The sequence below is a fragment of the Rhinolophus ferrumequinum genome, chromosome 4 (genome assembly GCF_004115265.2).
Source record: "Rhinolophus ferrumequinum isolate MPI-CBG mRhiFer1 chromosome 4, mRhiFer1_v1.p, whole genome shotgun sequence".
Taxonomy (NCBI): Eukaryota; Metazoa; Chordata; class Mammalia; order Chiroptera; family Rhinolophidae; genus Rhinolophus; species Rhinolophus ferrumequinum.
This window is the reverse complement of record NC_046287.1, coordinates 8,219,115-8,234,671: the sequence shown is the minus strand read 5'-3', so window position 1 is coordinate 8,234,671 and position 15,557 is coordinate 8,219,115. Positions and strand designations below refer to the sequence as shown.

At 41.1% G+C, this 15,557-nt stretch overlaps 1 protein-coding gene across 3 annotated transcripts in view; it reads left to right on the top strand.

The window, feature by feature from the left end:
* Positions 1 to 15,557, top strand: part of DGKH (diacylglycerol kinase eta) — a 163,069-nt gene that overhangs the window by 52,488 nt on the left and 95,024 nt on the right. For all 3 annotated transcript variants that reach the window (XM_033104430.1, XM_033104431.1, XM_033104432.1), the window contains 2 exons: positions 10,045 to 10,155; positions 12,167 to 12,247. In XM_033104430.1, coding sequence (XP_032960321.1) covers positions 10,045 to 10,155; positions 12,167 to 12,247 — 192 coding nt within the window. The remainder of the gene's footprint in view (positions 1 to 10,044; positions 10,156 to 12,166; positions 12,248 to 15,557) is intronic.

The following is a 15,557-nucleotide window of genomic DNA, read 5'->3' as shown; positions in this document are numbered from 1 at the left end:
CCAGTGCAGGCTTTGGGTGGTGGTTTAGGCTGGAGACATATTAAAGGGGAAGGATACGCAGCTCGGGCTACGGTTCTTCATCCACCCTGCTCCCCACCTTTTCCAGTACGTGGTAGGCTTCAGTGCACGTCCCAGGTCTTCATTCCTCCCTCCATCCAGAAGTCTGATTCTAGTCTTCTGCAAATCAAGCCTTTTTTCTCTGAATGGTAGTTGAGAGTAGCCTGGTCTCTTGTGGGCAGCTAGCTCTCAAGAGGATGAAGGGAAAAGCTCAAGTGAGCACGCTCAGTTATTAGGCCCGAATTAGTCCCCAACCTGCCCTGGAGCAGAGCCAGTGGGTGGAAAGAGGGTAGAAGTAGCCTAGTAATGGGGCTCCACACACGGAAAGAGACATTTTGAGTGTGTGGAGATGCAATACCTCCCTAAAGAGGTGTTTAAGGAAGATATCTTACACCAAGTTTTTTAAATGCTCCAAGTCAGGTAAGAGCCAATGATGAGACCGAATAGTATCAGAGATGAACGAGGAAAGAACCAGAAGTGCTGAATTAGATTTTTTAAAGGGCTTATGCAAATCACTTAATGTTGTTTATAAGAGTGCTTATTAAGCCTGGATGACAATTACAGCCACTAGATTTTAATCTGCGCACGTTCCTATGCCTACTGCAGACCTAGTGAATCAAAACCTTCCAGCCGTTAATGTCTGTAAGTTTTCCATGTGACCAGCCAGAGTTTAGAACAAACAACTGGTGTATTTAATAAAGCTTCATGTAATACATGTACTCATTTCAATAAAGAGCTCAATTTGATTTTAAGAAAGTAAGAAATTCATGGTGAGACAAAAGTCAGAAGGGGAAAGAGGGATGCAAGGCACAAAGCCCAAAGGTCCTGCAATCAAGAGGAACCGATGGGAAATTTTGGCGGCGGGTAGAAAAGCCAGGCCTGAAGCAGTGTAGCAGGTGGCTAAGAAAACAGGTTGACAGACTGAGTCAGAAGGAGATCAGATGGCTTACCTTCCAAAGCCATAGGATGAGGGGCAGTAGCCATTCCGTGTAAGTTCTGGCATGTTCGTGGAGAAAAACAGTTCTTACAACCACACAAAAATATATAGAAAGGCTAGGCAAAGGGGGAAAAAGCAATGTTATGATAGACACAATACAGTATAAACGTGTGATGAAGATAGGATCAAATGTGGGTGTGTGTGGTTTGTGTTTGACCACTCTTTAAGTCAAATGATGTGAGCCCAGCTGTTGGGTAAAGTATGGGGAGGATGGAAAATCTGTTACAAATAATAGTTGATGTACCTATTTTAAAGGTATGAATGTCTTGGGGCAGCTGGTTAGCTCAGTTGGTTAGAGCGCGGTGCTCTTAACAAGGTTGTCGGTTCGATCCCCTCATAGGCCACTGGGAGCTGCGCCCTCCACAGCTAGATTGAAACAACTACTTGACTTGGAGCTGATGGATCCTGGAAAAACACACTTAAAAAAAAATGTTAAAAAAACCCAAAAACTATATATGCCTATATGCCTTGTGTACCACCTGAATACAGTATGAATGCTGTCGAGATAGATGGCCTTCGTTAATAATAATGAAATGGTACTGGATAGAAGTAGAATGGCTTTCCATCTGGGGGGGAAAAGCAGAATAGTCAATAGCTAAGTGCTTGTATTTTCTGCAGAGACATTTGCAAAGGAGAAAGAGATGGCCACAAAGTAAGCAGCTTTGTCCATTTCTCAGAACGCTGTTGAGTTGCCTGCCCAGACTCTTAAGATAGCATCCGGTTCAGGTTTCTCCCAAAGACATTTCAGCTGCTTTATTTGAATGGCCGTCTTCACGTCATTCATTTGTGTAGTGAATAGTTAGGAAGAGCTGTTCTCTGTGAGAAGGGCTGGGGTTGCCGTGGTGAAGAAGGTGGGCGTGGCTCTGCTCTCAGTGAGCTCCCATTGGGAGGCGGGGGTGTCAGTCTGGTGCTAATTGAATTTTGAAGTGCCAGTGGCGTCCAGGTGGTGGTATCCAGCCACCACTGTCGTCAGTTTCTAATTCTTATTGGTGAACAAGACTGATCTAAGAAGTAAAAGAATACTATATAGCAGTTGCAAACTGTTCCATTATTACATTAAATACAATTTTCTGAGTGATTTCTGTTCTGACATTTAATGTTGGAAGAACTTGACACATTTGGGGGCCGTATACTTTATGTGGTTATAGGTCTTTGTGTGATAATGTATCTAATATAGCCTTGGGCCATTGTTCAGGAATGTTCTTTTTTAAAAACTTGTGTCAGTCCCACTTGCAACAACTTTTCCCAAAGTGTGACTTAACAAAAGAGTCCCTTCCATATACTTTGTATTTATATAGCGTTTGGGAGTTTATGAAAGATATTTACACATCATTTTGTTTCAGACTAACAAGTCTGAGGAATAGAGTGTGGGTGATATTTATCCTCCCCTTCCAGGTGGCAAAATTCAGGTTTATAGATCTTAGTACTTATTTGAGGTCACAAATCTAGGAAATGGTGGAGCCAGGAGTGGAACCCACTCTAGGGCTCTTTATAGGATTCAGGTTTATTTCTTTTAGCTTTCTGCCAGCATACTGACTTGCTGGAAAGAAAGAAACATTGAAATAGCTTTCTCCATTAAATTCTTCAAATTCTCATCAGTCAAGAAAAAATTGTAATCCTTTAAAGTTTTTGTTTTTTGATTATTCAATAAATCGATTAACACGTATCAATTATTTTCTTAGTATCAGCTACATGGCAATTGTAGAATTAAAAAAAAATACAGGAAACACAAATTTTTAAAAATTGCTGTACAACGATTAATGCTACAAATTATGTGTGATCATGAGCTGTGGGTGCACGTAGGATGTGACGGTGGCCTGAGCCTGGCAGGGTGGTGGGAGGGTGGGGGTTGGAAGGAGCAGAGGACAATATGATTGATGAGTAGAAGGAAGAGCTCATGCAAAGCTTGGACATAGGGGGACAGGGAAGATTTGGGGGTTAGTAAGTACTTCTCTTTCACTCTACTGTTAGGAGAATTAGGAGGATGGCTGAAGATGAAGCTGTTGAAGAAGGTGGACTTGTGGGAGGAAGAGTCTGTGTGCCCGGCTGACAAGTCTGGAACGTGTAGTGGGTTATGGGAAAGCACTGAGCATATCAAGCCAGAACTTGGTAGCATCGGATCTGATTTCCAGGGATAATTCTGTCCATAGCAGGAAGAATGGACTAGTGGTGGGGAAAATGGACAGCAGGGAGAATATTCAGGGAGCTGTTGAGTTCAAGAGCATGAGAGGAGCTTGAACTAAAGCAATGTCAGGAGGATTGGAAAGGGACGGAGTTTCTGGAATAAATAATGCTTATTGGGATGGACATTGATGATAATAACTTCTCATAGCACATTTTAAAAGAATTATGTATTCTTTCATAGCCATTGTCTCATATATCATACCACATAGTGACCTACGGGTATTATTTCTACTTTAGTCTGTAAAACTAAAGAGGCTTATCATTAAAGAATGTCGCATCGATTCATGATGTTAGAGTTTTTGTACAGATACCCAGGAAGGCAGACACAGCGCTTCCTAGAGCTTATATGACAAAATGGATTAGGAAATGCATCTGACAAAGGATGGGAGGATGGAATAGACAGTAGTTAAAAAGATAGGAAAGAAGTGATTACATACAAAATATAGACCCATGTCTTAGACTGTGCAGGCTGCTGTCACAAAAATACCAGAAACTGAGTGGCTGAACAACACACATTTATTTCTCACAGTTTGGGGGGCTGTGAAGTCCAAGACAAGGCATTCTGGTGAGGATTTGCATCCTGGTTCACAGGCAGCCATCCTCTAGCTGTGTTCTCACCTGGTGGAAGGGGCGAGAGAACTCTCTGGGGTCTCTTATGGGAGCAGTAGTGCCAGCAACGAGGACTCCCCCCCACCCCCCATGACCTGGTCACCTCCCGAAGGCCCCACCTCCAAAAGTCATCAAATTGGGGGGTTAGGATTTCAGTGTTGGGGGGAGTACAAACATTCAGTCCATAACAGCCCACCTCTGCCATCACAACAAATTCCATTCCCATTCCCTGGAGGAGAGAAATTAGGGGTCATGTTGGGACAAGAATAGGAGAAGCGAGAGATTCTTCTGGAATTTTTGAAGGCATCTCTAAAAGATGAGTCATCACTGACATTTCCACCTCATCCTATCAAGCTTTTCACCGCACTTATTTGATGGCCCAAAATAGCCAACGTATGAAAATGTGAATTTATTGGATAAATCAGGCAGTAACAGATTTTTCAGAGATTCTTAGCTTTACACAAATCCTCACTGAATGGGTATTTGCAAAGTTGCATTCTCCTCAGGACAGTAAAATAGTATTCCATCTAAGTAACTTCAACTTGTGGCACAGAAGTGTTTCTGGAATTTTAGGTAAAATCCCAGAGCTCCCGAGTGTGTGTTTAATCTAAAAGAGAAATTACTTTTGTTGCTCTAAGCAAGAGGCGTGAAATGAGCAATTCCACAGCTTTAAGACGTTGGACTTAAAACAGTCTCGGAAAGCCAGCTAGATAAGTGATCTTTCAAGTTAAAGCTTATTTTATTGAAATGACTTTTTCAAAGCCAAGTTAATTAAGCTTTTTGTTTTTATATTTGGAAACTGGGATATCAGATTTACAGTTGAAGTCTCTATGGCTTTACTGATTTTTCATAAGAGTCAGGTAGTACTAAACTACTATCTGCCAGATTATATGACTCAATGGCAGTTAAATGTTTCCAAACCCTTCCTTGAGGAAGGAGAGAGTTTATCGATCACCCTACAGATTGTGAACAAAGTAAAGTTAAAATCTAATACTTAATTTTAATGGATTTGTAATTATAACTCTCTGATCATAACTTTCTTACATCACTAACTTTGATTTGTTATTCTAATTGAACATAAATACTGAATGTAATAAATACTATGATTTCAAAGAATGATTCCTTGTTTCTTCACTTAGTATACTCATTATTTAGAGATTTTTGGAGCCATGTATGTTTTTCCATGAACCACACTTTAATTATGTGATTATATTTGCTAAAACTGTTGCAAATTAATCATTTTTTGTTATGGTCCTCCTTTTGTAACAAGTATTTGTTTAACTAGCCATATATAAACAAAATTTATTTTGAGGATTAACTTTCATGTGAATAACTGCCTCCTACTTAAATCTTTTAAATCACATCTCTTAGAGGAAAGCTAGCTAGTCTCAGAATGATTTTTCTTTTTTCCCTTCAAGAATTTAAAATAAACTGTTTGTATATTGGAACATAGAGAAGTTTATAAATGCATGAAGTCAGGGACTTTATCTTACCTGTCTTTGTATCCCCCATAGCCTCACACAGTGCAGATTGATCCATGCTTATGAAAGATTTAAAGAATATGTAGTTAAATAGAAAAAAAAACAGATAAATTATGTGCTTTAAAGTGACTAGGTAAGGACCATCTCTAAATTAGCCATATTCTTAAAACTGAGGTAGATATTTTCCTGCCCCTCTGCCTGTCTCTCCCCACCATTCCCCAGGGAGTGCACCTAGAGGCACACACACCTTAGTGCTTTGTATCTGCTGGTCTTATACGTGTGAAAAGAAGTAGGCCCAGACCTGCTGAATGCTAGAAACCATAAAAACATTTCCAGCCCCCATTTCCTGTTTCCTAATTCTTTCGTTTTTTGAAAATCCAGTTACACCCCATTTTACACTTGAAGTAAAAGTTGTTCATTTCCACACCTCTGGTGGCCCGGAGGTGTCAGCTAACCTGTTAGATGGCGATGTTACTAACGTGGAGGATGCAGTCTGTTCTTACAAAGGTCTCAGCATGGTGGGACCACAGACAGGTAACCTGAAGCCATTGAGTGTCACAGGCGCTGTTACACAGATAGGGACAGAGGTGGGAGTGGTCACTTCTTCCTAGGGGGTCACAGAGGCATTCCGCAGTGGCACTGGGTCAGAGTGGAGATGAATGGGGAGCTTTTCAGACGGAGACTGAGGAGAGGCCAGTGAGGGCAGAGGGAAGAGTGTGTGTGTGTGGTGGGGGTGGCGGTGGGCGTGAGCGCTGCGGCTGGAGAGCGTGATGCAGGCAGGGGCCTCCATGGTACAGATGGAGTTTGGACGGCAAGCTGCAGGCAGTAGAGAACTAACGAAGGGCTTTAGGCTGTGGCACAATATAATCAGGTTTTCATTTTAGAAAATGTCTCTAATAACCATGAAGAGAATGAGCAGGCTATGGAGGCTTCCTGAAAACAGTGCTTATAGAACGCAAATACACCAAACATTAAGTAGTCTTCCTCGTTGTCTAAAATAGAACTTGACAAAAATCACAATACACTCACTTCTATAATTTGAATTTCCAGATGATGTGTTCTTTGGGTAGATTATCTTTTCATAGTGTTTCGATACTTTGTGTTTGGCTTTGAGCACTGCAGACTCGCCATCCTGGGAAAGCTCAGCGCAGCTTTCCACCGGACTGGGCCTAATGTCCCTTCCTCTCACTCGTTTACATCTAGCTGCTCAAGCCAAACGCTCAGACTTTTCCTTGGTTCAGTAAGTCCGGAATATTCTGCCTCCAAGATAATGTCTCAAGTTGCTCCACTTCTCTCCATTTCTGTGATGCTGGAACCTTAGTTCAAGGAGCTTTCCGTGTCTCTCCCTCAGACTACTGCCGCCTCCTCCCGGGTCCCCCACTTAGTTCTCACCCATTTCCCCGTTCTCACTCAGCTGCTTCAAACATTTCACTAGCTTTTTGCACGTAAACAGTGAACGCCCCGTTGCGTCAGCAGCTCAGGGCTCTGGGCTTCCTCAGCCTCATCTCTGGACATGTTCCTCCTGTTCCATCCGTTATTTGCCCTTACAGTGGCCTCGGAACACTTACTCTCTTCTTCCAAGAAGCTCTTATAATTTGGTGCCTGGCAAATACTCCTTGAACTTAATAGCATAATGATATCATAATAATAACGCTTTCTGCCATTTATTGAATGTTTTCTGTAACCCAGACAGTGTGCTAAGTGCTCTCCAGGCATTATCTTATAATTAAATTGGATGCAACAAGCTTGTGAAGTTGATATTATTACTGCCATATTTTAAGAGAGGAAACGAGAGCAGAGAGCTGAAATCACTTGCCCAGATTCGTATTGGTGGTGTGTGGCAGAGCCTGGTTTGACGTCTGTCTGTCGGAGTCCAGACTGAGCTCTTTGGTACTAAAGTTTCAAAAGTATTTTGTTATCGTTAAATATTAATGATCTGACAATTTCTGGAAGACAACTTTGAGCGAGCTATATAAGGTCTGACAATTAAGTTCGCAAACATGTTGTAACGATGTTGCTAACCTTTTTTGATATCAGAGGGATTATTCATTATGAATTTGTACCAACTGGACAAACAGTTAACCAAGTTTAATATTTGGAAGTGCTGAAAAGGCTGCGTGAAAAAGTTAGGTGACCTGAACTTTTCGCCAACAATTCATGGCTCTTGCATCACGACAGTGCACCAGCTCACACGGCACTGTCTGTGAGGGAGTTTTTAGCCAGTAAACAAATAACTGTATTGGAACACCCTGCCTACTCACCTGATCTGGCCCCCAGTGGCTTCTTTCTTTACCCAAAGATAAAGGAAATACTGAAAGGAAGACATTTTGATGACAGTCTCTACATCAAGGGTAATATGACGACAGCTCTGATGGCCTTTACTTTGAAGGTGACCATAGTGATATTCAGCACCGAGATATGTAGCACTTTTTCTAGGATGAGTTCGCGAACTTAATTGTCTGATCTTCATAGAGAAAATCTTTTATTGTAGATGAGGGTAAAGGGGATCAAATATACGGAGATGGAAAGAGAACTGACTCTGGGTAGTGAACACACTATGTGATAGATGGATAATGTATTACAGAATTGTACACCTGAACTCTATGTAACTCTGCCAACAATTGTCAACCTAATAAACTTTAATTAAAAAAAAAGAAATTGAAAGTAAGCATTAATATAATTAACTACATTATTGGTGACAAACTTGTTTCAATATTTTGTGTCTTGTTGATAATAAAAGACAGTATAGTGTAAAAGTGGGGAATAAACTCTGGAGTCAAACAGACCTGGGTTTAATCTCAGTACCTGCTGTAAATTTATATAGACCTCCGTCTTGTATGTGCTTGATGAAGTTCTTGGCACTTAAGCTCTATCAGTGTGCAAAGCAGTGGGATGCATTTAGAATTTTGGTTTTTTGAGCGGTTTTCGTCCTGGAGGCTCACTACAGCATTAATGCTCTTCTGTGAATTCAGTGTAAACGTGATCCATATTGGACTCCAGCCCGAGGGGATCTATTTGAGTCAGTCCTGTGACGTGTCTTCATAGCAGGGCTGTAAGTTTAGTTTGCCATAAGTTTAGTTTCCCTCTTTCTTCTTAACTTTTAATTAAAATGAAACACGAAATTTAACTTTATTAGGTAAAATAAATGCAGAGATCTTCCATTCTAATAGGTAATGGTAAACATAATAAACATATCAATAAACATAATAAATATGTAAATTACATTATATGTTAGAAGATGTACTTTGTGTGGGAGGGAATAAATAAGATCAAGGTGGAGGAAAATAGGGAGAACATGTTTCTGTATTAAATTGGAGGTTGATGAGGTGTGTCTCTTTGAGAAGGTCAGAATTGAAGGAGGTGAAGGAGTTGAGCGGATGGACTTCTGAGGGAAGAGCAGTCAAGGGGACAGTGGGTCGTGTCCAGATGTGAGGGAGGAGCGTACATGCCCATTTAAAAGCAAGCAACACTGTGGAGGGAGGGAGCCAGTAGTGAGAGATGCTGGGTGACGTCAGAGGGGTTCCGGAAATTCTGTTGTTAACGATGTTAACGATGAAATGAACTTGCATCGTGAAATGCTTGGCAGGGGGCCTGATCCAGAGAGCCCCTGCCTGCGTCTTCCAGCCCCTTGTGACCTCCATCCTGCATGTATAACCCAAAGCTCTTTGAAGCTCCCCAAATTTCCCTGCCATTTTAAACCTTTCTACTTCTGCACACTCCTAAAATACCCTCTCCTTCCCTTGTCATTCTGGTAAACTCCTTTGAGACCAGCCCCAGGCTGTCCTCAGAGGCAGAGTGGATCTTCCTTCTCTGGACCTCCATGCTCAGTACTTTGAATATATGTGTGTCACAGTAACACATGGTGGCCGATAACGGACATTTAATGAGCACTTACTATGTGCTATGCAGTAAGGCCGTTACATGCTTTTAATTTGTTCCTTACAACAGCCCTATAACCTATCATCCTTTTGTAGGTGAATCAATAAAGGCATAAGGAAGTTTAGTAATTTGCTTAAGCTCATCCAGCTCCTAAGTGGTGGCACCAGGTTTCTGGCTCCAGAGCCCATACCTTTCTTTTTTGTTAATTTCTTTTTTCAACTTTATTTTTCAATTACTGTTGACAGATAATATTATATTGGTTTCAGGGGCACATATAGTGATTAGACATTTACATAGCTTATGAAGTGATCACCCCAACAAATCTAGTACCCTTCTGACACCATACATAAGGTATTATAATATTATTGCCTGTATTCATGGTTCTTACCAGGTGGGAAAGGAATTGGGGGATGGGTAAAAAAGGTGAAAGGGGTTAAGAAGTATAAATTGCCAGCTCTAAAAATGGTCACGGGGATGGAAAGCCCATGCCTTTCTTAATCATTGCGCCTCTCCCCTTTCCACCATTTACTGAACACTTACTGTATACAAGTCAGTGTACGTGTCACACCGTATTACAAGCATTAGTTTGTGTGCTTGTTCCATCTGTACTATTTGTGACGACTCGGCAGTCAGGGAACCGTGTCATAGTTACCTTTGCTCTTTGGGACTTTGCATGTGTGCTCCCTTGATTGAACAGAAAGAAGAAAATATTGTCTCATGTAATTTGTAGGACATGGGAAACAATAGTCAAAATGTTAATGATACAGTGTCATTAATTCTGAATTTTATTTGGTTTTGAATTGAACTTCATCATGTTGTGCTTCTGCTTCTCCCCAGACCAGTATTAAAGAGGGACAACTATTGAAGCAAACCAGTTCTTTCCAAAGGTGGAAAAAGCGCTACTTCAAACTTCGAGGCCGGACACTTTATTATGCAAAGGACTCAAAGGTAATTCAAGAAAAAACTAGTTGCAAGCAAGCACTTGAGGTTGTGGGTGAGTTTAAAATTATGGTTCTGTAAGCTGTTCTTGTCTTGGAGCTCACTATAGCCTTCTTTGCTTGCTGTTCTTCTGTGAATTCCATATAAATGTGATTCATCTGGACGAAATCCCAAGGGGGGGGTCAATTTAAGTCAGTTTCAGGGCATGTCCCCTAAGACAATTGAATAGGAAGGTTCTAGTGTATTTTTTGCTTTCTTCCTTTCTTCTTTTGTTCCGATTAAAATGAAATGTTAAATCTAACCTTATGAGATATAATAAACTCAAAATTTTGGATTTCCCCTCCTTTCTCAATACTTTTCATCTTATAAATCTTGCCCTGACCATGCGAGAGAGAATGTGTATAGTTGCTGAGACTCCATGCTCTGGTTTCAGACAGAGTTCATAGCCCAGTTCCACTACATTCCAGGGGAGCACGTGATGTTGAGAGGTGGCGTAAATGGGGTAATACACATAAAGTACTTACATGGTACCCGATACACAAAGTAATCACTCAGTTATACTAGTAGTTACGAATAAAAGTCATAGTGTAACAAAATTAAGGCTTTAAATAATTTTTATGTAACAGTCGAATAAAATAATGATGTAGTTTTGGAGGAAAGAAATTAGAATGATGAGTTTCCATTTAAACCTGATATTTTAGTAGTCCTTCAAAAATAGACATTAAGATTTCTTGCTACTGTGTCAGTTGAGTAATTGATAATTTCCATATTAAAGAAAAGTATGTTCCTGATATAAATAGTAGAGTTACACCCCAGGAAGTAAAAACAAACCAGCAAACAAACCTAATCTTTAGATTATGCAGCTGTAGGAGTAATAACTGAATGAAATAATCTTCTTTTAAAAGTCGCTGTGTTCAGGGTTGTCCCTAATGGGCTGCCTCCTGACTTTTCACATTTGTCACTAGGCAGCAGATAACCACTTGATAGTCTTCAGCCTGGCCCCATGTTTCCATCGCTCTGTCTGCACTTTATTCCATTATTCACAAGAGAAATAACCTGTGACCTTCCATAGCATTTCGTAGTATCTCTTCTACTTCAAATAGTCTACCTTATGTTAAAATTGCTTGTGTCTGTTTCATTGCCTGTGCTGGATTATAAATTTTCTCGAGTCAGGGAACAAGTTGTATAGTCAGATTGGTCAGATTGAAGCATAACCCCCTGGAGATCTTGGGGGGGGGCTGGAAGCTGTCAGAGAAGGGGCCCCTTTTTCGACACTTTAGAGGAGCATTATACCTGCCTTGCTGGAAGACACTGAATGAGTGTGAATGACGACGACATGACTCAGTGGGAAGGATGTATTTATTTACTAGAATTTTCGAATCTCTGAATTGTACATTTTTAAAGATCCCATTTTTATGGAGTTTTTACCACTGAAACTTTTTTGATTGAAACCACTTTTAAGAGTATAAAAGAAACATCGTTTTATATTCGCAGAGCACATTCACCATCTCACTTGAACACATTTATAAATGAGGAAAAGAAGGTTCAGAAGGTTCGGTACGTCTCCATGTCCTGAGTCAGGACTAGTTCTTTTCAGTCCTCACTTCACGAATGCGGGAACGATGATGTTGGGTGCTGCTGCCTCTGCCTTCCTGACAAAGTCGATCTAAGGTTTAGAGACATTGCCGTGTGTGTGTGTGTGTGTGTGTGTGTGTGTGTGTGTGTGTGTGTCACTTAGTAAGTTACCCAGGAATTCTGCTTCCGGACAGCACAGAGCGTTCTGCGTTGAAATAGTCTTCTGGAGTTCTTTAAAGTCCGTCTCAGTTTTGGATTTATGTGTCAGTTGTACTTCATGGTTTTACTCACAAAGGATCACTAACTTCGATTTTTCTTCATTTTCTATCCCGAATTCCTGACGTAGGCTTATAGTCATGACCTGGTATTAAAAAAAAAAAAAAGTTATTGAGGAGCATTGAGTTCGGTTTTCATTTAATCTGTTTGTGTTCTTTTTCATTAACAGTCTCTGATATTTGATGAAGTTGACCTCTCAGATGCCAGTGTAGCTGAAGCAAGCACAAAGAATGCTAACAACAGCTTCACGGTATGGTTATGTTCTAACTCCCCACCCAAAAGTTACAGAATGACTTTTCCTAAGCATATGCAGGATGCCCTCTTCAGTTACCAACTGTGTGTCAGGTGTGCTGGTTGGCGTTCTTACCACTCTATACCCTGGCACCCAACACCCTTTATGATTGCTTGGGTCAATAAACCAGTGTATGAAATAAATGTTTTGTTTTGCTTTTTTACTACTTATGTATATATATATATATATTTTTTCCAGGCCTATTAATTTTAGTGATTTAAATTTTTCACCTCCTTTAAATTTAATACTTTAACACCATTGTTCTTTGAATACTCAAAAAGTTTGGTCTTTACCTTCAAACTCATAAATAATATTTTCTTCTTCTCCTCTACTTTTACTGTAGTTGCTCTAGTTCAGGCTGTCATTTCTTCTTGCTTAGGTAATTCATTTGGTAGCTATTTCAGAAGTGTCCTCTGTCCCGGTTGCAAATCCCATTGCTTAGAATACGTCACTGGCTTGCCATGCCTGTCAAGTTGCATCTGCAACTGCGTCTTACAGTCTTATAAAGTCATGCCTCAGCATTCCTGTGTTACTGGTAATTCCTTGTCTTTATGCACCCGACCAGACCAGCGTTCTTGTCTGTGCCTATGCTTTCCCCATCCTCTCTGACTTCAATGATTCCGCCTCCATCTGGAGCTGTTGAAATCCAACCAGTTCTTCCAGGCTTATCTCAGATTCCATTCTTCCTCTATCTAATTCTTTGATTCAGAAAAATGTGAATTTAGTATCCTGTGGATTGAGTAGTGTACGCCAGGTACTTGAGCTAAGCCCAAGAGAGTCAGTGATGGATGGATGGATGGATGGATGGATGGGTGGATGGATGGATGGGTGGGTGGGTGAGTGAGTAAATGAATGAACGAACGAACGAATGAATGAATGAATAAATATTACTTCCCTTAAGGTATTCACAGTGTAGGTCAGTGAAGTTCACCTGCAGTTATTTGTGTAACTACGTATTCCTTAGGTCCTCTAAGATGCATTGCTCTTGCTCTGTAGTTGCCCCCACCCACACGCCCAGTCCCTGCTCTTGGAAGCCACCACTAGTGACAACAGTGTGTTGTGTCCATACGCTAGGCATGCCAGGGCAGGGAAGACAGACAGATAGACAAATAGAGAGCAGTGCCATGATAGAGGTAAGCACTGATGGGAGGGGGTGGGAGAGGGAGCAGATGAGTTCAGATTTCATCTTATTGATTTATGGGTACGTGGGATAATTCATGGTGTAAATATTCCTCCCCCCACTCCCCAGGGAAAGTTTAGTTTGAGAAGAGGAAAGCCAAGAATAGAATCCTGGGAAAATTTTTAAATGTAAGGTTTGACCAATAAAGACAGAGAAAGCATTCTGAAGTTATAGAAGGAGCATCAGGAGGCAATGATGTTATAAAAAGCCACTGGAAGAGTTTCAAGACGGAAGTTGTTAAACATCAAATACTGTCGAGAGGTCAAGTGGAAGAAGAAATGGAAAGCGTTTGTTGAATTTGGTAACCCAGAGGTCGTTTGGTCACGTTGAAGGGGATCGTTTCAGCCGTGGGGTGGCATGCGTTAGGCTGCACTGAGGATGCAGAGCGGAAAGGCAAAGGGGGACCAGGGTAGATTACTTTTCCTACAACTTGGCTCCTTAAAGGAGAACAAGTATAGCTAGAAGTATGTTCAGGTTTGAAGAGAGAGTGTTGGTTTTGTTGTTGTTCTTTTGCTTTGTTTTTACAGTGGGTTGTGAGTGTGTCTATAAGAAGAGAGGAAAGAATTGTTAGAATGAAAAGTTGAAGCTTGAGGAAAGAGAGGGAATGAAGATGGAGCCTGATTGCTGAGTAAGCTGAAAGGCAAAAGAACCAGAGTACAGGGTAAGAGGGTAGTATCGGACAGTTTATGGGTGTAGGTGTGGGCAGGGAGTTCATGTATTTCAAACCCAAATACTGCTGTTCTCAGTGAAATTGAAGACAAGGTCATCTGCTATGAGTAAGAGTTTCGGAGCATTTGGAGTAGCTTCTATAGAAAATGAGAAGTGAAACTGAATAGGGACCTGTAGGAGATTTACCGGGTAGTAGGAGTGTCACAGTGTCTGCCGAAGATTGGAGATCAAGCTTACCAATGCTCTACATTCTGAGGACTAGAACATTTTCTTTAAGATGGGGATAGAGGACAACAACTAAATGGATCCATGGTTGATGGGGAAGGTTACACAGAACGATAAAGGGATGGTTGGGTGTTCGGGGGATCAGTAACTCATCTGTCTTCCCCCTTTGAGTTCTCAGGTTTTCGGAATGAAACACAAATGGTAAGGGACAGCTTATTAATGGCTGAACAGGATCCAATAACCACTAAATACAGAACTTCTGATAAATTGTTGGAGGCCTAAGGTCAAAATGTTGCTTATTCTTCTTTCCTCCCAAGTGAAGGGGGTCAGAGGTAGGGTGATTAGCCAGTCAGACTACACCGCTCTCCTTCCCTGGGGAGTACACGTTAGTCGTCCCCCCTCTATGGAGACTCATGGGGGAGGGAGAGATAAAGCCGTCCCCCAACAGGGATCTGGGGCTTAATCTAAAAGAGGGTTCCAACATTTAAGATTCGAAGGATGGAGTAATTTCAGGTGAAGACAAGGTCTAGGTCAGGGGTGTTCAAACTGCAGCCCGCGGGCCGACTGCAGCCCACGATCCATTGTTAATGGGCCCGCAGCAAATTCCAAAAATATATTTAGTTTACTTAAATAAACCAGGTGAGGCAATACGTACTTCACCTCGAGTGAGTGGCCCGGCTGTGTGTGTATTTTACCGCATATGGCCCTTGGTGAAAAATGTTGAAAAAAGTTTGGACACCCCTGTTCTAGAGTATTGGAGCAGATAAAGGTAAAAGGAACGAGAAGCTTGGGTTTGGGAGAGTTTATTTAAATCCTTTGTACAGTTCTTTCTGCATTGCCGTCTCTCCTGTTGAACCTTTCTTAGAGAACTTGCTATATCCTGTCTTACATTTAGTTAAGTACTTCTTTTATTATAACCTCCTTGAGGACAAAGACTGAGTCATATCTTTTTACGTCATGTTACCTTGTCCAGAAGTGTGTTGATTTAGTTAATAAGATGGAAGTTTTTTTAGGCATGAGAAGACTTTTTGTTGAAATGTTGAAAATTACAAAAAAATGTATACAAGTGGACACTTTGGTCCATGTTGCTCAAGCAATAGTTTGCCATAATCACAAGCGTCTGGACGCTGATGGTAACCACTCTGAGCACCTTTTGTAATTGCAGAAGTCAAACGTGACTTGTATTCATCTTTT